General features: G+C 39.0%; 2 protein-coding genes and 1 long non-coding RNA gene across 6 annotated transcripts in view; 2 read left to right on the plus strand and 1 right to left on the minus strand.

Annotated features, from left to right (window-relative positions):
• XPO1 (exportin 1) overlaps nt 1–16,087 on the plus strand; it is a 34,348-nt gene extending 18,261 nt beyond the window's left edge. For 2 of the 3 annotated variants that reach the window (XM_032443638.1, XM_015856760.2), the window contains exons 9-25: nt 12–131; nt 233–361; nt 1,980–2,138; nt 4,438–4,635; nt 5,496–5,634; nt 6,632–6,813; nt 7,623–7,779; nt 7,881–8,044; nt 8,827–8,961; nt 9,318–9,501; nt 10,570–10,676; nt 11,540–11,734; nt 12,594–12,762; nt 13,751–13,885; nt 13,985–14,144; nt 14,223–14,319; nt 14,974–15,120. In XM_032443638.1, the coding sequence (XP_032299529.1) occupies nt 12–131; nt 233–361; nt 1,980–2,138; nt 4,438–4,635; nt 5,496–5,634; nt 6,632–6,813; nt 7,623–7,779; nt 7,881–8,044; nt 8,827–8,961; nt 9,318–9,501; nt 10,570–10,676; nt 11,540–11,734; nt 12,594–12,762; nt 13,751–13,885; nt 13,985–14,144; nt 14,223–14,319; nt 14,974–15,120 (2,577 nt within the window). Of the gene's footprint in view, nt 1–11; nt 132–232; nt 362–1,979; nt 2,139–4,437; nt 4,636–5,495; nt 5,635–6,631; nt 6,814–7,622; nt 7,780–7,880; nt 8,045–8,826; nt 8,962–9,317; nt 9,502–10,569; nt 10,677–11,539; nt 11,735–12,593; nt 12,763–13,750; nt 13,886–13,984; nt 14,145–14,222; nt 14,320–14,973 lie in introns of all 3 variants that reach the window. The other variant, XM_015856757.2, reaches the window with a different exon arrangement.
• On the minus strand, nt 8,044–22,088 carry LOC107310788. The gene is made up of 4 exons (XR_001553722.2): nt 21,996–22,088; nt 20,920–21,010; nt 18,376–18,466; nt 8,044–8,534 (listed from the first exon to the last, which is right to left on the minus strand). It is a non-coding gene; the product is annotated as an uncharacterized LOC107310788 (long non-coding RNA).
• Nucleotides 21,999–22,292, plus strand: part of USP34 (ubiquitin specific peptidase 34) — a 130,595-nt gene continuing 130,301 nt past the window's right edge. For both annotated transcript variants that reach the window (XM_015856756.2, XM_015856753.2), the window contains exon 1: nt 21,999–22,112. In XM_015856756.2, the coding sequence (XP_015712242.1) occupies nt 22,070–22,112 (43 nt within the window). In that variant the 5' untranslated portion in view covers nt 21,999–22,069. The remainder of the gene's footprint in view (nt 22,113–22,292) is intronic.

The following is a 22,292-nucleotide window of genomic DNA, read 5'->3' on the forward strand; positions in this document are numbered from 1 at the left end:
TGTTCCTACAGGAAAACTCCCAAAATGCTCCTTTAGTTCATGCTACTTTGGAAACTTTGCTACGATTTCTGAACTGGATTCCTCTGGGATATATTTTTGAGACTAAGTTAATCAGCACACTAATATACAAGGTACGTATGTAATTAGCGATAGCTTTTTAGTTGAAAAGTGGCAAAATGCATCCCATATAACACCTTTGTAAAATGCTTTATTTTCTTTTATTTCTCAATAGTTCCTAAATGTTCCTATGTTTCGGAACGTCTCTCTAAAGTGCCTCACAGAGATTGCAGGTGTCAGTGTAAGCCAGTATGAAGAACAATTTGTAACACTTTTTACCTTGACCATGATGCAGTTAAAACAGGTAATGGTTTAGTAAATGTTTTTTTTCACTGCAACTTTTAAGAACCTGGTTCAGTTTACAAGTCGATATTGTTTATACAGCTCTTGAGAAATGTTGCCTTTTGTTGTACCTTTTGGTTGTGTATTTATAACTTGCTTGTGAGACATAAACTTTATGATGAGGAGGAACAGCGGTATTTCAGCAGGATTGATGTGTTTGTGTTTTGTGCTCTCAGATTGTCTAAGAAAGGCAGTGGCAGGTAGGTGAGATACTGCTGTGTGCTCAGCACACCTTTAAGCATATTGAAATGCCAGAAGTTTGTGATGGAAGGCTCACTGTAGATGGCTCTTATCATTGTTCATTTCAGTAAGGATAGTCTTAGGCCTAAATTTTTTTCTTTTTTTTCTTTTTAATAACACTTCCGAATAATTACACTGATTCTGGTTTTATATCCGTTTTTTTCCCAGTTGTGTATAACGCAGGTTTCATCTGTCTTTGAGGTCTTTTCAGAAAGGTGTGCTTCCAAAAGAGACACCTCTGCCCTCATCCCTCTCCGTCACTGCTGGCTTCAGGAGGATCTGTAGTATTTTTTAATTAGAATTTGATTTAAAAGTTGTCTTTTTCTTGGAGCTAAATTATTTCGGTTTTGACACTGGAGTTTTTCTTCATTTTCTCTTTCATTTCTTTATTTTCTTTTTTTAATTGGTGGATGACAGGTTGGCCATGAGCCAGCAGCCTGCCCTGGTGGCCAAAAAGGCCAATACTAGGGTGCATTAAAAGGAGCGTGGCCAGCAGGTCAAGGGAGGTAATGCTCCCTTTCTGCTTTGCACTGGTCAGGCGTCATCTGAAGCACTGTACCGAGCTCTAGGCTCCCCGGTACAAAAAAGACAGGGATCTCCTGGAAAAAATCCAGTAGAGGGCCACAAAGATGATACAGAGCCTGGAGCACCTCCCCCATGAGGAAAGGCTGAATGATCTGAGTGTTCAGTCTTGAAAAAAGAAGACTCAGAGGGGATCTTATTAATGTTTATAAATATCTTAAGTGTGGGAGACTAGGGGTTATGGCCAACCTCTTTTCAGTGATCTGTGGGGACTGGACAAGTGGAAATGGCAGTAGACTGGAGCATAAGAAGTTCTGCTCCAATATGCGAGGGGACTTCACTGTGAGGGTGACAGAGCACTACAACGGGCTGCCTAGGGAGCTTGTGGAGTCTACTCTATAAAGACAGTCAAGACCTGTCTGGTTGCTTACCTGTGCACCCTGCTTTGCAGGGGATTGGACTTGATTTCTGAAGGTCCCTTCCAACCCCTACAGTTCTATGGTTCTACTGGTGATGCTCTTGATTCTGAATGCAAATAGGATCAGCCAGAGCTTTTACTTTAAATAACAGTTGAATGGTTAACTGGGGTTTTGTTCATGAGAACTTGTGTCTGTGTACTCTTAAATCATATTGTCCAGCTTGGAGATGATCATGAGTGTGAAGACTTTTGGAGGAAGGGCCTGGTAAAAAGGAGTGTTGTGAAAAGTACTAGAAAGGCTTTTTTCAAGGGGAAGAAAAGTATTATGATTGGTAATATGCAGTAGTTCTGTTTAACCTGTAAGATAGGATGTTGGTTATGTTTGTCTTCATTTTGTTAGATGCTTCCTCTAAATACCAATATCCGACTTGCCTACTCAAATGGAAAAGATGATGAACAGAACTTCATTCAGAATCTCAGTTTGTTTCTCTGCACATTTCTGAAGGAACATGGTCAACTTATAGAAAAAAGATTAAATCTGAGAGAAACGTTAATGGAGGTAAGTTGCATAGTTTATCCAGCTCAAAACACATTGTTTCTCATACACAAATAACATGAAGCCAATACGACCTCTAGATTGTTGTGCTTATATTGCTTAGAAGATTTTTTTTTTCCTATAGTCAGTAAATGGTGTGAAAACAAGAAACCGTTCAGACTTTCCAATTGTACTTCAGTAGCAATTTATTTTCAGCGGTGTTTATTTTCAGCTTCCTTTTCCTGGTGTATACTCCAAAGTGTAAATACTGTTTTAAAATGCGTTCAAAGAAATACCATGAAACCTTTTTCTATTTTTTGTTTTACTTACTAATGCAGGTGGTTCCTGCTGTGTCAGTCTGTGTGTGAAATGGTGTATTTTGTTTTTACTCAACACCCAGGCTTGGTGTCTAGGGTGCAGCAAATGCCATTCTCCTGGTTTTCTGTCCTGATGTAACTTCTTGCCTAAGTGGTCATTTCTCAAAGTTTGAAATGCTTAGAAGACCTTGAGGTCTGTGTTTAGTTCCTGTGTTCCACTTGCTGAGAGTGAGCTGTTCTTTGATGTCCGTCTGTTAGCACTCTCCCATCCCTGAGCTCCTGTGGGATGAAACTGTCTCTATAGGCCCTTTTGGTAGCCTTTGTGATGTCCCACAGTTGAGCCCTCTGTAGGTATGGAGTCCGTAGGTTGAGGAACTGTCCTGAGATCCAAAACCACAGTATACACCTGGAGATAAGTTTTCATTTTATGGGTCCATCTTGTTAGGTGCAGTACTTGCAAGGTATCTGAATTTTAGTCTTTTCCTTCTGATATTTGCACTACGTTTCTTCTCAAAAAAGAAAAAAAAGTATATATAAATTGTTAGCAAATAGCAAACTGTAGCTCATTTGGAAAATATACTAAATTATTGTATCTTGCTCTATTTAAAAACAACCAAACAAAAAGCAGACATAAGCCTTTCAGCAATCCATGAGTGATTCCTTATTTCCAAACTGGTGAACTTCTGCAAAATAATTCTTAGTCAAGGAAGAGATCAAGTTTCAACCCATATTGAGACATTATTAAGAAGATGAAGTTGAATGTCATGTGTTAGTTGGAGTGCAGTCTTTAAATCTTGCCTCCTGTCTGTTCTGGCACAACTGTACTAAATTGTTGCATAGTTAAAATTGACATCTTTAAATGGACATTTGCAAAACTCAATTCTGAATGACTTTGTATCTCCTATAGGATGTCGAAATATTTCTCAAAATTCCTAGAGTGGCTTAAAATTGCTGCACGTTTCACTGTTCTAACAGCATAACAGAACATAGTGGGGGGGATGAAAGCCTTCTAAAAGAAGCTGCCTAGTTTTAATCTAGTTGTTTATACAGTTGATGTAGCTGATCTTCTGAAATTGCTTCGTGGACTCCTTGTAGCCTTCTAGAGTAGTGAAAGAAGGTAGATAAGTTACTTAAAGTGAAATTGTTGATAAAAGTGGATGAGCATAGGGATAAGAAGTTGCTTTTGAATCCCTCTTTCAGTGTTGTAGATAGGGATGTCAAGTCAGATTTCTTCTGCCTAAAATGCTTTGGATTGCTTAGCATCTGAACTATGAAAATGAAGTCTGTTTTCATTGCTCCCTTCTGTTTAGTTCACTGGTAGCCTGTTGATTGACAGTTTCCACTAGGGGATTTTTACAGTAAGATAGCTGAGTAATTTTTGACTATGTAAAACCAACCTCTGTATTTGGTATCGGTCTCAGAGCTGCATTCTTCTCAGTCTCCGTAGTGACTGTTTAGTTATTAAAGACGAAGATGTCTTGGTAGATGTCTTGTATTGAACCATAGGTAGTGTGGATTTGGAGGTTTTCTTCCAGATTCCCAGAGGATTTGCAGAACAGAGTAACAATAACTATTGAGAATAGCAGTCCTTAAAATGAGCAGCTGAGGGGTTTTTTTGAGGGTCTAAAAGAAGAGGTCTTGTAGAAGCTTAGAGGGGTTTGATTTTAATAATATAGAAAGGGACTAATTTGGCTATTGGTGGTTTTTTTGTTCTTTGTTTTTTTTAAAAAATTTTTACATATTTTTAAGATACCTTGAGGCTTTTCTGTGTTTAAGAATTGATGCATGCTTTCAAAATAACATCAACTGACATGGTGCTGTGTTCTTTTCAGTTGCTTTACTTTGACTAGTAAATGTCACTGTGGTATTACTGCACCTTGTTAGTAAACTTTACAATAATTCAGTATTTTTATCAATATGAGGATAACAAAATCTGACGTAACATGGTTTTAATCCACTTCTGTGTTGAAAAATAATTAATAGATGCTTAAAACATGGTTTTCCAGGCTCTTCATTATATGCTATTGGTATCAGAAGTAGAAGAAACTGAAATTTTCAAGATTTGTCTTGAATATTGGAATCATTTAGCTGCTGAGCTCTACAGGGAAAGCCCATTCTCAACGTCTGCTTCTCCACTGCTTTCTGGAAGTCAACACTTCGATGTTCCTCCAAGGAGACAGCTTTATTTGCCTGTATTATCCAAGGTAATGCTTAAGTGAAAATACTTCATAAATTTAGGCACTTTTCCTATGTGCAGAGACTTCACTGTATGTAAGGAATAGCTTCAGAGCACTTTCCATGCTTTAAGTAATAATTAATTCAGCTGTAGTAATTTAATGTGCTGAAATTGCTAAACTTAGAAGATGATGGCAGTGACTGTTAATAGTGTGCTCTTTTGGTACTATGTATGAACATAAGAGAGAATTTATATCTGTACAATTTACTTAAACATACTAACCCTGTTTTCTTCCACGTTACCACCTCAAGAGCTTCATTTTTAACTTTGTAATAGAATTGTTGTGTAGGATTTGCGTAGTAGATTTGCTAAATCTTGTTAATAGTTTCTGTAATTAGTGGTTTCCAGCATGGATCTTGGTGTGGGGTTTGTGGAAAAAATCGTTAACTTCTGTTTAGAGAGTAAGGACAACTTGATGTTTTTTTCAGTCACTGTGGTGGAGTTGTGTTCTCTACTCAGGAACGAGATTTCAAAACTAGGACAGTGTATCTTAGTATTAAAAATAGTGTATTGTTAATGAATTGGTGGTATAAGAGCTGTGGTAAAAATTAAACAGCATGCGTCAGAGGAAAAAATGTGCATGTATTTAAAAGATTTTCAATACATACATCCTATGTAACACAAGGTATGGTACTTTTTTAAACAACTCCTAATCTTGCAGAGATGGAAATCAGCTCTACTCTTAATGTTATTTTAGCTAGTGTGTCCCTTCGGAATGTTCCTTGCCATTTGATTGTATGTGAGCTGACTTGAGGACTTGCTGGATACCTACCCTTTATTTTCATGTTACAGTACAATTCAATTGAAACTTCCCTTTGTAACATACAGGTTCGATTGCTAATGGTCAGCCGTATGGCTAAACCTGAAGAAGTGCTAGTGGTGGAAAATGATCAAGGGGAAGTAGTACGAGAATTCATGAAGGATACAGATTCCATAAACTTATATAAAAATATGAGAGAAACATTGGGTAAGTGTGGTGGCTGATAGTGTTGTATTGTAGATCTGTGCAACTGCACCAGTACCATGTGTATAGCACAATTATATGAGGGGACAGGGGAGGAAATGGATTTGAAGCAGGGTTGTCATACATGTAAGGTCAGGTTGTTAGACTTCAATAATAACATTTTTCTGTTAAATGAAAACACTGGAATGGAGCACTGAGTATTTATTAGCAACTTCATGAATGTAAAACACAAGCATTATTTTATTCTCACTGCTGTACTTTTGAAGTAAATATACTTAACGCATTTGTTCTGATATATATTTATTTTTAAATTATATATTAAATGTATTAAAATTACTGCAGTATATTCTCATCCTTAGTAATGTTTCCAGATACAGGTGTCAGACAGTCTTTAGTTTGAATTTTGGTGTTTGTTATTGCTTAGTGTGCTGTCATAATAGAAGATTCGCCTCTTAAAAAGGCAAGAGTACAGTGAAAGTGGCACTGTAAAAATCCATTGCTAAATCTGACCTTTATGCTGCTTTTTGACTTGGTGGGATTATTTATTTTACTTATGTTAGAGAGTTTTTTTAGGGGCTGATGGAATGGTCTGAGCTGATAAAGCTGAATCTTTTCACTTAGACTAGGTTCAGGTGTACCATCTCCATTTTAATGGCGGGTTATTAAATCCAACAGATGTAATGACACTGAAATAATGAACAGAGGAGAATTATTGACTGACTTGTTAAATGCAGCATAATAACCTCAGAGCTAGCCTATGTCATATTTCCTATGGCTCATGAGTATGTATGCATTTTATTAATTATTTAACTTAGTAGCTTTACTGATCTGACTGATAGAAAATATACTTGTCTTTACAACTCTAGCAGATCTGGGTTTAAATTCTTAGCTTGTTCTATCATAAGCTCACAAGAGAAGTATTACACTTAGCATTTTGATTTTGTCTTAGAAATTAACTTAAAAATAATCTTGCTTACTTTTACTGTTAATTTTCTTTCAGTGTATCTTACGCATCTGGATTATGCAGACACAGAACGAATAATGACAGAGAAACTTCATAATCAAGTGAATGGGACAGAATGGTCATGGAAAAATTTGAATACACTGTGTTGGGCTATAGGCTCAATCAGTGGAGCAATGCATGAAGAAGATGAAAAAAGATTCCTTGTTACAGTAATTAAGGTATTGTGTTACAAAACTAACAGCTTTGTCATACTTGATAGTTTATGCTCAAGAAATTGAGCTTAAAAAGACACTGCTCTACATTCTTCAGTAAGCTGTCTTGTACAGCAAACATATTGATGAAAATAATTTGATGGGAAATACCATATACTGAATGTTAGGTCGATAAATTCCTCAGTCATGAAAAATGCTTGAATTCAAATAGCCTTTTCACTGTGAAAATTCTGGAGAGGAAAGTTTGGCTTATGATGAAGTATTTTGCTTTAGGAATGCAGAAGATATGGAAAAAAAGCACTAATGAAGTAAGAGTAGCCTTAATGAAGCAAAGTAACGTGCATTGTTTTTAACCAAATAGCACTCTTCACTTCATGTTTAGTAAATGTGTGTGTGGAAAGAGTACAGGAAGAAAATGTTATCTACAGGAGTAATTAAGCATTGCTGTTACATCATAAAAATACTGCAGAGAGGATTTAGTTTCCCCTACTTGCTGTGCAATACCTGTATGTTTATCTGTATCAACTGATTGGTCAGTAGTCAACACTGAGGGTTGCTGTAGTCTGCCCTGTATACGTCATTAATTACATTTAAAACACATGGCTGAAAAGGTGTTGTTCTAGATTTGGCTGAAACTTAGAATTGTCCTGATCTTTAACTCTTCTTGTTTGTTTTTTATTTTTTAAATCAATTTGGCTTGGAGTTTAATAATAGCATTTACTCTACCGCATCATTATGATAGCTTAATTTAGCCTTTATACTGCTCTTCTAACCTACAAACTTGGGGAGGTGACTAATAATATGTTACATTGTAGGATCTCCTAGGACTCTGTGAACAAAAGAGAGGAAAAGACAACAAAGCCATTATTGCATCAAATATTATGTACATAGTAGGCCAATACCCACGTTTCTTGAGAGCTCACTGGAAGTTTTTGAAGACAGTAGTCAACAAGCTATTTGAGTTTATGCATGGTAACTATCTCTTCTACTTGCTGTTCTGACTTTCTTGATGCCGAGTACAAGTGCATGTCTGGGGGAAAATTCAAAACAGTAACTGATCTCATTTGATTTAGAAACCCATGATGGTGTCCAGGATATGGCTTGTGATACCTTCATTAAAATAGCACAAAAGTGCCGCCGACATTTTGTTCAGGTTCAAGTGGGAGAAGTAATGCCTTTCATTGATGAAATCTTGAACAATATAAATACAATCATCTGTGACCTTCAGCCACAACAGGTACATATAATTCAGGACTGTAAGTTTGTGAAGATGAGTAAAAAGTTGTGACATAACGAAACTTGATAGTAGACTTTTAAGATTTGCATTGTATTTTTTAGTCATATTGTGTGAGTGTGTGTGTGTGTTAGTGAATGTTATGTTACAGACGGTATGATTGTGTTACATTATTAAGGCCTTAATTAGAATTCTTGAAAAGAGAATTAAAGTGTGCCGAGTTGAAATTCTTTTTTCTGGAATGCTTCTACAAGTAAATAATAGTAAATCTGATTTTGAGGTTTTGATTAGCAAAGAAGAGTATTCTACTGTGATAGCATACTTATGGGTCTTGCGTGTCCAGTGGCAAGAGCATACCTGCAGGGAGAATGTGTTCTTACAGAGTGTAGTGCATGCACAGCTGATGCATTGCAGTGAAAACCTTGGAAACCTTGGGCTGAGGAGGTATTAAGTTCCGACTTCTGATTTTCTGCACTCGATTTAGCTCAAAGTTCTGTAAAAGAAATAAATGGAGCTGTATCATAAGAGAAAGCATATGCCTGAAATTGCTTCAGGTAAAAATGAAGGAGGTCTCTGAGATAGTAACATTGGAAGGGAATGGAGGCTTACCTTAAATGTGGTGTAAGTAAGGAAAAGGTGGAGAAAGATCTTGTAAACTCAAGTGGGAAGTACATGTTTATTCACTGGAAACCCATTTTCAGCTTTTACTACCTGCTAGTTTTGAACATGGTAAACTTCTGGGTAGTCTTCCTTAACCTTTCTGTTTGACTTGTTTTTCCAATCAGGTGCATACGTTCTATGAAGCAGTAGGATACATGATTGGGGCACAAACAGACCAGACTGTACAGGAGCATCTGATAGAAAAATACATGTTGCTCCCCAATCAAGTATGGGACAGCATAATTCAGCAGGCAACAAAAGTAAGGCCATAAATTTTAAGTGTATTCAATTAAAATAAAACAGCTGAATGTTTGTTTCTGTGTTGTTTGTTTGTTTGTTTTGGGGTTTGTTGTTCTTTTTACTCCTGGAATTAGGTGAAGTTAGCTGGGGTGTACTTATATAAAGCAATGGTTGATGTGACAGTAAAAGTGTTGTTTGAAAAGAGAAGACTTGAATGACTTAAGAGTGGTTTAAATCCAGTGTAAAGAATTTCACAGAAAATCCCTTAGCAGTGTGTAAGATAAATTCTTGCAAGTGACCATTTTTGTACTAGAATATAAGTGGCTTTTTTTTTTTTTTTTTTGACTAAATGGAAATAACTAAACTTTTTCAACAGAATGTTGATATTCTGAAGGATCCCGAAACGGTTAAGCAGCTTGGTAGCATTCTGAAAACCAATGTAAGAGCATGCAAAGCAGTTGGCCACCCCTTTGTGATTCAGCTTGGAAGAATTTATTTAGATATGCTGAATGTGTACAAGTGCCTAAGTGAAAATATTTCTGCAGCTATTCAGGCTAATGGTAAGAAATCTCATATTTTTCTTAATGGGATTGACAGTGCATGTCATCAGGTTTGAAGTTCATTACAGCTGGGCTTATCTTACTGTGCATGTGTTTTTTGTTTGTTGTTTGTGCGGGGGGGGCAAGAGAATGACCTAAGGTACCTAACCAGTTTTTACTGGATAGGTTAGAGTTGTATGATATCTAAGTAGAATGTGCTGCTGTAGTAGTTCTTGATGAGATGAAATGGATTGGTTATATTGGATCTGTCTTACAAAAGATTTTCTTACCCATGCAAATAATAATACTAGTGAATGCTTGGACTTAACCACTGAACAGCTGGTTGACCTTGAAGTCGCTTCTCTGAATTCAGAATAAAAGTGCCTGTGAAGTCAATACATTTCTGAACTCTGCAGCTCTTATTACAGAACTTGTTCTTATTTAAAACAAAAGCAAAACACAACAACCAAAATGGGAAGCAGTTGCTAGGACTTGTAGTCCTGAGATTTTACTAGGGCGAGAGCTATTGTGATTGCACTTAACTCAGAGTATGTTCTTACAACTGGTTATCTCTGATGCCTGCAGTAGCAGTTCTACCTTTGTTTCCCTGACCGCGGTCTTCCAGGGTTTCTCTTGGATATGCTGTTATAATTGTGTGGCCATGCACTCAATTAGGGCAGGTTTTACTGATGAGACTTAATTGACTTGGATGTGAGAAAATGAAATAAAAATTATGCTCCTTGTAGTAAAGACAAGTTTGAATTATAAAGTTTGTGACAAAATCAGGAGCTTGCTTTAAAACACTGCATAACTTGGTGTCTTCTTGTCACTAAGTAAGAGACAGAGGTAAGCTTGATCCAGGTGGTTAAATGAACATGCAGTATTCCCTTACTGGAAAGGTAAGTTACAGCTTTGTTTTTGAGTTGTGCAGGCAGTCAGTAGTAGTGTCATAATACCAAATTGCAACTTGGACCTATGTTACTGAAATAACGGGGAGGTAGTTTTTATAAAAATGAAACATTCTGAATTTTTAAAGTCTTCTTGTTGGCACATCTTACCTAGATTAAGTGAAGCCTTACAACTTTTCAGGTGAAATGGTAACAAAGCAGCCCTTAATTAGAAGTATGAGGACTGTGAAAAGGGAGACTTTAAAACTGATTTCTGGCTGGGTGAGCAGGTCCAATGATCCTCAGATGGTAAGTAAATTCATATTAAAACAAATAATTCATAGAACAACATCAGGAAGAACTCTGCTCTTTGGCTGAGGAGCTGTCAGTGCTGTTCTGTTCACAGAAACTAGTTTCAGAACTGCAGTATATGAAGGAAGGATAAGGTGTGATCATACAGATGGTAGGCCTGAGCTGTATTTTGATTGCTTCGGTTTCAGCTGAGAGGAATGCTAAGGGAAAGTAAGAAGGTGTAAGACAGTCCTCAGGCAACCACTGCTGGATGAATACTGTGGGTGGGGAGTATATGGTTATGTAACATATCATCACAGAATCACCAAGGTTGGAAAAGACATGTATGATCATCCAGTCCAACTGTCCCCCTGTCACTAATAGTTCTTACTAAACCACGTCCCTCAACAGAGCATCTAAGTATTTCTTGAGCGCTTCCAGTGTTGGTGGCTCAACCACCTCCCTAGGCAGCCCATTCCAGTTCCTGACCACTTCAGAAAAGCAGTATTTCCTAACATCCAGCCTGAATTCCCCCTGGTGCAACGTGAGGCCATTCCCTTTAGTCCTGTCACCAGTTATGCAAGAGAAGTGGCTGACTCACAGCTCAGTAAAGCATCCATTCAGGTAGTTATAGAGGGCAGTGTCTCCCCTGAGCTTCCTGCAGACTGAACAATCCTGGCTCCCTCAACCACTTGTTTCCAGACCCCTCACCAGTTTCATTGCCCTTCTCTGGACATGTACCAGGGCCTCAGTGTCTTTCTTGCAGTGAGGGGTCAATTTCCTCTACCTATTTTTAGCTTCTTTCAGAACTACCTTGTAATTGCTTGAGATTTTGTTCAGTAACCGCACTGTTGTAACAGTATCTTGCTGGTTTTTTTTAGGTTGCTGAAAACTTTGTTCCTCCTTTGTTGGATGCAGTTCTCATTGACTACCAGAGAAATGTTCCAGCTGCTAGAGAACCTGAAGTACTTAGTACTATGGCTATTATTGTAAACAAGCTGGGTGGACATATTACTGCTGAAATACCTCAGATATTTGATGCTGTTTTTGAGTGCACGTTAAACATGATCAATAAGGTATTATATGTAAATTTTTGATAAAGGAAAAAAAAAAAGGAGGGGGTGGGAATTTTGAGAGTACTAGTCTTTGGGTATTGCAAGAAAGGGGGCAGTATGTAGTTGACATAGTGTTATTCTATGACTTCTGTTTTATGGAAATTAGGTTGAGGTTCATGAATTCTGGCTGTCCAGGTGAATGTCTTAGTCTCATTGACTTAATTTCTTAATACAGTCCTAAAATTAAATTATTAGTTTTTTTTCTGTTCCAAGACCTTGAAATGTCATGATTCTGGAAGCTGAAGTATGCTTTGAGTAGACTTCAGTGTAGGGTGAATGACTTGAATTCATATATACTTATCATTACTCATATTCATAATTTTTTAGTTCATTGTATGTTTCCTTGATGAATTCCTTAGTTGATAGAGTTTCTGTGCTACTGTTTGCAGGTACTTGCATAATACTGGCTAGATTAGTGCCATTTTGCACTAGTATGGGCCAGAAAGTGCATCCCTGTAGTAGCTAGGTGCTTAATTGCTGAGGCCAACTGTCTTGTGTCTGTGGAACCAAGTAGTAATAATAGAAGTTGTATATTGACAAAATGTGGTTCAGCCTGCTGATGTGTAACTAGAAAATGTTCTTATGAAGCTTTGGTGGTGGAAGTGTGGGGAAAAATTTCACTGGGAATTTGGGAACTGTAAATTTCTTCAAATCTGAGATCTAAATGCTATTCTGTATTGGATATTGACTTGCTCTTCTTAGCAGGAGATCTGTGGATAGTGGATCTTTGAGCTATTCCGGAAGCTTGACAGACTGTTCTTTTTTTTTCGTTTCTCCCTCTTTCCCCCCCCAAACCTTTCCCCGTGCCCCTCACTCTCAGGACTTTGAAGAATATCCTGAACACAGAACAAACTTCTTCTTGCTACTCCAGGCTGTAAATTCTCATTGCTTCCCAGCATTCCTGGCCATTCCACCTGCACAGTTCAAACTTGTTTTGGATTCTATTATTTGGGCTTTCAAGCATACAATGAGAAATGTTGCAGATACAGGTAAATTGAGGTTTTAAGTGTTAAGCATGTAGATTGCTGCTTTCTTGCATTTTTAGTCAAATATAGTGTTCCAGTCACACTGTATTTGCTGCAGAAGAACAGTATTTTCCTATCTCAATTTCAAGTTGACAACTAGACACCCATTAACGTACTGAAATAGTTGGATGTTTTTACTCACAGAAGAGGGCATTTGTTTCTGCGTGCTTTCTCTTTATAGAGTGTGAGGTTTTTTCTGAAATGGCTGAACCGATGCAACAGCTCATAGCTGGTTTTCTGCTTCAGCTTTCATTGTGCTGTTTGGAGTGTTTAACTTCTTCCCTCACTTAGGCAGTCTCTAAGTTACTACTGAAAAAGACAGCAGAAAAATGGTGAGTGAATTTGGTCTGGGAGACAGCTATGACATAAAGCAAGGGAAGTACTCCAGACTAAAGGAAAACTCCTTTTGAACAACAGCAAGTTACACTTCATCTCAGGTTTCACTGAGAAGCTATTTTTAGCACACCTGAGTAATTAAATGTCCTCTAGGATGAGAGTTCCCAAGAAAGGCTAGGAAAAGCTGTGTAAATGTCATAAATTCTGAAAGCATCTCAACCACAGGATAAAAATGATTGTTTTGAAGCTACCTCAATACTAGCTAATTGTTTATGTTTGTAAGATGCCTTTGTGTTGCATTTCAGGTATTAAGGTAACTGTTGGTGTGATTTTTTCCCTTCCTGAATTAACTAGTATGTCTTCATAGAGTTTCTCACTTTTGTACCAGTGAAATCATGTGGTTGGCTCTTCGTGGTTCTGCCTTCTAATAATGAAAACCATGTTGGTGCTCAGTATAAATGTGGCTGCCGCCCTCTACTGGCTGCTTGAATGATTAGTTTAAACTGCAATGCTTGTCAGAATTTCTTGGGATGTTTGTCTCACTTTGAAAAGACTTAAGGATGAATGGAGCTTTTGGTATAGTTTGGTTCATTTTTCTTTTATGCAAATTTTTCAGGACTTCAGATACTTTACACTCTGCTACAAAATGTTGCACAAGAAGAGGCTGCTGCTCAGAGTTTCTATCAGACATATTTCTGTGATATCCTTCAGCACATCTTCTCTGTTGTAACAGATACTTCGCACACTGCTGGTAAGATTGTGAACCAGGTGAAAACAAGCCTTTCAAACATCATAGTAATGTTGCATTTCTTGTTCTGAATAATAACATGTATAATTTTGATCTGTTCAGGTTTGACAATGCATGCATCAATCCTTGCATACATGTTCAACTTGGTAGAAGAGGGAAAAATAAGTACTCCATTGAATCCTGGAAATCCAGTGAACAACCAAATGTTTATTCAAGAATACGTTGCTAATCTCCTCAAATCTGCATTTCCTCATCTGCAAGAGTAAGTGTCCTGTAATTGTCTTATACTTTTGAGTGGATACTTACATACTGAAGTACTAATGGATGTATTTGCTGTTAGTGCCCAGGTTAAGCTGTTTGTAACAGGACTCTTCAGTTTAAACCAGGATATTCCTGCCTTCAAGGAGCACCTAAGGGATTTCCTGGTCCAAATCAAGGTATGTTTGGCATGGTTTCTTAGAGAATTGTAAAAAATATGTAGCAGGATGATGTTTTTAAGTTTTTGGACGGTGTTCATTTATAATAGGGCATACATTTTATTACTACTTAAAATTGTCATGGCTCGAGGGTCTAGATACTGGATCATGTAATCCATTTCAGTGTAATTTAATTGTATAGGTTAAGTTTAAATGCATGCTGTTGCTTATACATTGGTCATACTTACAGGTCTAAAATGGCCATAAAGCAGATCTTGTTTCATTTCTGCTTGGGACTAGGGTGTGTTTTGAAAGTTGACAGACTAGTGCTCTGCTTTTATTTTTCCAAAGATGCTAAAATTAAAGATGATTGTACGAAAGTACATGTTAAAGATGTTCTCAGGCTACGTTAGGTAGATATTTCAAAAACTGTAAAGAGACTGTTTTAATGATAAGGTCAAACAAAAAGCAATGTTACTGTACCATGATGCATGGTGAATATCTTAGAAATTTTTGTCTTAGAATCTGATCTTACATGCTGGAAGCAAAACAAGAAATAGTCTGACAAGGATGCGAAGGGAAGATGTTACCAACATTGTTTTTGATATTTTCAGAAGCTTATTGCTCTTCCTGATGCAGTTAAAGTGAAGTAATGGTTTTGTGTGAATTGTGCAGGAATTTGCAGGTGAAGACACATCAGATTTATTCTTGGAGGAAAGAGAAACAGCCCTTCGACAAGCTCAAGAGGAGAAACATAAACTTCAGATGTCTGTACCTGGCATCCTTAATCCACATGAAATTCCCGAGGAGATGTGTGATTAAAAAACAAGTTCTGCAGTTTTCTTTCTGTGCAGCCACTTTGTTGTGACAGAAGAAAACGGCACTTGGATATTTGTTGACCAAAATGACGCCAATTTGTAAATTAAAATGTCACCTAGTGGCCCTCTTTTCTTATGTGTTTTTTGTATAAGAAATTTTCTGTGAAATATCCTTCCATTGTTTAAGCTTTTGTTTGGTCATCTTTATTTAGAATTGCATGAATTGAAAATTATTGCATTTTCAAAGTAATTATTTCATGCCCATTTTTGTGGCTAAGGGGAAAATAGGCAAAACATAAATTGTAAAGGACTATATTGCAAAACTATACAATTTCCTGTAAGAGTATCAATTTTTAATTTGGGATCATTTTCCTTCTAGCCTGCTCTACAGTCTAGGAGAAAAAGTAATGAGTAAAACAGTTTTAATTAATTGTTAAGCAGAGGATTATAGTGCTGCAATTTTTCTGATCAATTAGCAGCTTTTTGGATTTGAGTGGGTAAAGGCTAGGCTTACATGTATTTGCAAGTTGTATGGCAAGTTTGCAGCAAGATCATGTGCATATCATCCCATTGTAAAGCAACTTCTAAAGCGTATGGGAACACAGTACAGTTAGTTATTTTTACACAGTTCTTTTGTTTTTGTGTGTGTGCTGTCGCTTTGTCGACAACAGCTTTTTGTTTTCCTCAATGAGGAGTGTTGCTCATTTGTGAGCCTTCATTAACTCGAAGTGAAATGGTTAAAATATTTATCCTGTTAGAATAGGCTGCATCTTTTTAACTACTCATAAAATAAAAAAACCCTCTGGCTTTTGAGATGACTTATACTAATTTACATTGTTTACCATGCTGTAGTGCTTAAAGAACACTACTTAAAAGCAAAATAAACTTGGTTTACATTTATTTTTCTTTCTTCGGCTTATTCTTTTATTGGATGAAAATGCTGTGATCGTATTAAAGGTTTGTATCCTGAAGGCATAGGAAATGGTCCTTGAGGTCTAGGTTACCATTCTTTCTGATTTCTCCTGATCTCAAGGCTGAGCTTGAAAGCTAACATGAAACAAGTTGGGTTCTATTTGAAAGTGTAGTTTTGACTTAACACCATGACTAAAAATACTCCATACTACATTGCTATAGAATGCCAGTAATAAGGTATTCTTGCTCTCAATATATGTACTCTTTGTGTTCTATTCCAAAGAGTTATTGAACTGTATCTTGACTAGAAATTCATACTGGTACATATTAATAACACATATAGACCAGATGTGCAGTTATTTTTCTACCTAAAGTTTTGTAGTTAAATAATTTTCACAGACGTATGAAATTGAAATACAGGTGAGAAAACTTCAGTGTGAACACTAAGATGGTGTACAGTCTTGATTTCCCCATGTTTACAGCATCTCACTTCTGTTCTCTAAGAGCTGACATTAAAGTATCCCATGGGTTTTCATTATTTTTTGTTCTTTCCATTTATTTGGTCTCTGGTTTTAGGATTGTTACTGTGATGCAAAGCATAACAATTAATGCAGAGCTGTAGAACAAAGTTAGACAGTTGTGGAGGTGCTTTATGTAAGCTGTAGGTAATTTTGTGCTGTACATTAATTTTGAAGTAGAAGTGCATGAGATAGCAGTGTTCAATGTATAATTCTGTGGTAACCAGAATGTTTCCAGTCCTAAGTACTGGTCCCATTCTGTGTCTGAAAATCTGTTGCTTGACTTAGCTGGCCTTAAAAAAACAAAGCCACTACTGTTGGAACATCTTTTATCATCACAAATACCGCAGTCAGTCTGAAAGTGCTCAGATGTGGAGACAAGGTTCCTCAAACCCTTTATGACTGGGACTTAAAGTAGTCTACCACAATCGTTCAATAGTTTGCTAGGTGAAAGATTTCATTTGCTTCTCAAACTCGTGCTTTAAGATTTTTCATGTCTTTCTGTCCTGTTGAATTATAGAGTTTTGTTCTTGTAAAGCAACATGTACCCTAAGAAGCAGTTCAAAGTGTTCGAAGTACTGTTGAAGGATACTAAAATTGCTTGCAACCAGGCTTTGTCACAGTATTACAGAGCTGCAGATTATCAAAAGCTGTGGAGACCAGGAAGAAAACTACTAGAATGGAAACGCCCCCAATAGTGTGACATCAGTATGACCACGTTCCACAAGTTGCAGAAGTAGATTAGTTCAGACATGTAATGAAAGTAGTTTGAATGAAAAGCGCTCCTGTGCTTCTACGTGCACCTTTCATTTTCAAGGTTGAAGTAAATTTGCAAGGTTTATGGTCTGATGTGCAGTAAAAACTGAAATCTGACTTTCAAAGTAAGACCTGAGGTGTGTTTAAAAATGCAATTCAGATAAAGAGTTTTTCATTATTTTGATACCTTTCAGATTATCTTGTAACAAAATGTTAATGTGTTAGTTCTCGCTTCCCTTTTAAATCTGAATGAAAAAAGAAGCTGTGTTATCTTCAAAATTGGTGCCTTTTGCTGATCTCTGTAGATGCTATGAAAACTGAGCTTATGCAGAGCTCTTGATAAAATTTGGGGGGAGGGTGTGTCTACTCCTAGTGCAGTTATCCTGTACGTAAAAAATTATTACAGTGTATACCTGAGAAGGTTGTAGATACTAAGTCGAATGCACACTCTGGAAATGAAAACAAACGGATAAAAAGCATGAACCCATCATAAAACATAACTACAACTTGTAATTATATGTAAACCAATGTTTACTTTGTGCATATTTCTATACAGATTTTAAAAGAAAAATTCTATGTACTCCAGGTACATTCATTAACAAAAATATTACAGGGTGTTTTCTGTGTTTACATGAATTGATTGCCTGTTAGCTAACGAAGACACCCCCAAGTGCTTGTTGCAGGCTACCATGTGTTTGCTACTGTAACTGGAGCAGATTATTTTCCAAAGCATTTTAGGTTAGTTTTCTTTTTCTAACTTGAATAATTTGCTGTGTGTTAATCTGATTGGTTAAGTGAACTATTTTCCAATAAAGTTAATATTTATGCAAAAAGCTTTAGAATAATGTTCATCTTTCAAGGAAGATTTAAGTTATTCCCAGTAGACTTCAGCACTGGGAAGCAATGAAACATTGGCTGTGGATTTCTATGGATGAAGGGGAGTGGCATCAGGAAAAGATGCTGCAAATATCACAGCATTAAAATGCACAGAGGCTGACTAAAGCAAGGAACTTGCTGTAGTGTTGAACTGTGCCTCTGAGACTGACTGTCCCTCTAGATAAATTATTACTCACCCAAAGCTTACGGGGCACTATTTTCTTGCTCATATGAGGTGCCTATGTTCTTTCTGTTCTTCTCTTCCCATGTTAGTAGTTATGTCTCCAACTGTAATAGGGCAAAACTAAAATGTTAGAGATCGTTTTTTAAAAAATATGTTTGTTACAAAATCAAGTATAAGAACATACCCTTCTTTCTGCCCTTCATGAGTACACCTCTGTATGTAATTTAATGGAACCGAATTTCTGTTTAGACTTCCACGTTCAGGAGATCATTGCTGAAGTTAACTGATCAGCAGCGTTCTCTTGGAAAAAGGCTTAGCCAGTCATTTTTAGAATTTAACATACAGTGCACCTTAATTACTAAATGCACCTGAAATCACTAATCATTTCTTGAGTATGGGGAGAGAAGATTCAGTTAGTATTAAGTGAAAATACAGTGAGTGCTTGTGTTTCTAGTAGTACAAATACTATGTAAGAAAATAGGAATTTCAGATAACTTTTCAAGCCTCTACAAATACACTGTATTATGCATTTTCTGTGATAATAGCACATTCACAGGTAAATCTGAAAACAAACGTGACGTATTCCTAGGGGAAACAATATAACTGATCCTGTTTCAACTTCTTCGACAGCAAAGGCTGAATGGGAGACCTTTTTACTACCATTCCTGTTAGAACAAAGATGAACAGTTGGGAACTCAGCTTGGTGTTGGGGCTCTGTGTTCTCTACTGAGATTATTTACACATTTGGGTGAGACTGTTGGGCTACCTGATGGAGCATATTAACATACTGCAATGGATTGGCTGCATTTATCAAATACAACAGCTTTGCAGAACTGTTTTTCTTTGTTTTTAAAGCAGAGCGTAGCTATTCAGTGTGCCAGCAGTCTCAAGACACCTATCTTGTTTAAGTTAGAACTCTGAAATGAATCAAATGCTACTGCAGGTATGTACATACTTGCCCTATGTTTGCTTTTCATTTTTATAGACGTGTTTATTCATGCTGTTAATGGGAACAAGAAAACAGTTTAAAATACAAAGCTGGGGTTAAGAAGGGATGTTTTTAAAGATTGGAATATGGATGAGACTGACTTAAGAAGATCCAAGCGAAGCACTCGTATTTAGACTTTTATTGGGTTAAAAAGCACTTTTCCACATACCCTATCAAAATATGTAAAAGGACTTATGTTTTTATTGTGAACTGTCTCAGTTCTTAGTTACTGGCAAATCTACAGTCTTTGTGTGTTCCGTCATGTAAAGAGTCTTGGGAACAATGGATCAACTGAAGATGAGGGAGGGGCGTTAAAATTGTTTTATCTCAGTGTGACTACATAATTCTGTGTGATGGAAGGAACTGTCTGCAGCCTGCTTACTACCACAGCTGTTATTTTGACATGACTGCTGATAATGAGATAGCAATTATGGATTTTCTTGTTTGGAACCTGTAGCATTAGATCTAGTGTGAGGTGTTTGTTTGTTTTTAATCAGCCTTATTTTATTAACTTCTCAGAGCTATACCTGTGTTTTGCTTCTTGGACTAACTGCTTCCAGCTGTGCAATCGTTAGAGCAAACTCCTACAAAAATAGTTGTAAAGACATGCTTTACCAGTGAAGAGTCCAAGAGTTCTGCTTGCTTTTGAATCAAAAGGCCATCAGTTGTGTCACAACTTCTTTAGAAGCTGAAATAATCCAAATGAAAACTGAAACATACTGTGGGAGATGATCCCAGAATTAGGCTGGTTACAATCCTCAGGCTATTTAAATGAAGGTTTAGAAAGATCACCCAACCCTAATGCACATTAGTTTTTTTTTTTTTTCTTTTGGTGAATGGTTAATTTCATCTTTAACCAAAAAGAAAAAAATAAAATAAATAAAAATTGCCTAGACTGAGTTACTAGTTTGGTCTTGGGACACTGACATTGTAAGTGTACATATGGATCTCAAACTGTTCACTTTGTACATGGGGATATAGAATTTTCCTTTTGCTCAAGTCTTGCATTTTTCTTCAGTTACTACTTCAGAACTGCTGTCAGCTTAGCAAGGGAAGCATTTCCTGATTCAGCAGCATCACAGTCAGGGGAAGGAAAGAGGGACTCCTAGGGATGAAACCACATCGCAGCGATGCCACGTGAGGAGAGAATAAAGGCCAAGAGAAAATAAGCAATGTATATAAGAAAGAGTAGCTGCTGATCACTATCATGAAAACTGTAGGCCACTTGTGGGTCCTGCTGCCTACAGTTTGGAAGTTTGCATTTAACGTTAAAACTGCAATTTCATTTTTCTTTAATAAGATTGCGTGCTGTAAAGTTTACTTCATAATATCTGCCCAGAAATAGGAACAAGGTCACCCATATTTCTCTATTGTACATGTTGAACTCAGCACGTGATACTGTGATTCAAAAGGCCCCTTCCTTGTGCTGACTGTGGTGTTCACGTGGCTGTGCAACCAGATCAGAAAGTTGATTTGTCAGAAAAATAAACTTCTGGCAGGTAATTTTGGATCTACGAACAGATGGACCGCAAGGGCCGGGTATGGAAGAGGGTATAAAGAGAAATGCACCAATTAAACTGATGATGCACAGTGCGGAACTGTATTTTCTGTTGCACTCAGGTTGTGTAGCCACCCATCCATTCCACAACAGCAGGAATACCTGTGCAGAACGTTAAAGGTTAAGGAAGGCAATAAACACAACGTATGGCAGGAATAGTATTTGTGTTAGTCGAGTATGACGGCGCTGCCTCAGATGCCGACCACGCTTCTGTTTGTATAGACAGAGCTTTTCATTTCGAGAACTTCAACGTCGACAGCGCCGACAAGGGATCGTTACAGGCCGGCCGCCGTCACGCAGCAGCGGGCGCCAATCAAACGGAGCGGAGCCCCGGAAGCCAGCCGGCCTCGCGCGTGGCCTGACGGGCGCTCCGTGCGGCCCGGCCGTCCGCCCGCACATCCCGCCGCCTGCTGACAGGCCGGGACACGAGGAGAGCGGCAGCAGCCTGTCCGACCCGCCTCTACCTCCTCCGGGAGCACCGAGCTGCTCAGCCCTCCGCCGCCATCCGTCCAAACGGGAGCGGCCTCGCCCCCCTTGGCGCGGCGCTGGGGCGGTGCTTCCCGGCGAGGGGGCGGGACTGGGGCCGCCACGGCCGCTTCGCGCCTAACCCGTCAGCGCGCGCCGCCTCGGCCGCCATCTTGCCTTGCAGGCCCCGCTGCCGGCCCGCCCCTTTCTCCCTCCCCGCTCGCCGGCCCTGCCGCCCGGCCCGGGCTGGGAAAGGCGGGGCGAAAGGGAGGAGGGACTCGGCCGCCTTCGTCTCTCGTCTCGTCGGAAACCGCCGAGCGGAGCCCGAGCGCTCCGTCTCCCTCGCTACCGTTCCCTCCTCCTCCTTCCCCCTCACCAAAATGGCGGCGCGCGGAGCCGCCGGCAGCCAGTGAGTGAGTCGGCTTCCCCTCCCGCCGCCGCCGCCGCCGCCGCCGCGGGCTCATTGGCATCGCTCGGCCAGACCTTCTATTCCCCCCCCCAACCCCGCGCCCGGACCCGCGCCCCTCCTCCCGCCCCTCCTTCCCCCCTCCTTTCCTCTCCTCCTTCTCTCCCTCCCCCCCCCCCCCACCTTCTGACCCCCGCCCCGGCCCCCATCAATCACCGATCGGCAGCCCCGCGCGGATCAATCAATGGTTGGGAGGCGGCGGCGGCGGCGGCTGCTGCTGTTAATGAACAATGTGTGAGAGCTGCGCCGAGCTGCTGGAGGTGTTAAACGAGAGTAAGTGCGGCCGCCCTCCCTGCTGCCCTTTTCCGGCAGTTCTCGCCCTGCGCCGGGCTCCCGCACCCCCCTCCCCGCGGGCCGGGCCGTAACCTCGCGTCGCCTTCTGCCTCCGCCCGGCTCGGGCCTCCTGGGCGCGGGGTTACCTCCCGCCGGGGCGGCCATAACGGCGGAGCCCGC

This window comes from Coturnix japonica, chromosome 3, assembly GCF_001577835.2.
Source record: "Coturnix japonica isolate 7356 chromosome 3, Coturnix japonica 2.1, whole genome shotgun sequence".
NCBI classification, from domain to species: domain Eukaryota; kingdom Metazoa; phylum Chordata; class Aves; order Galliformes; family Phasianidae; genus Coturnix; species Coturnix japonica.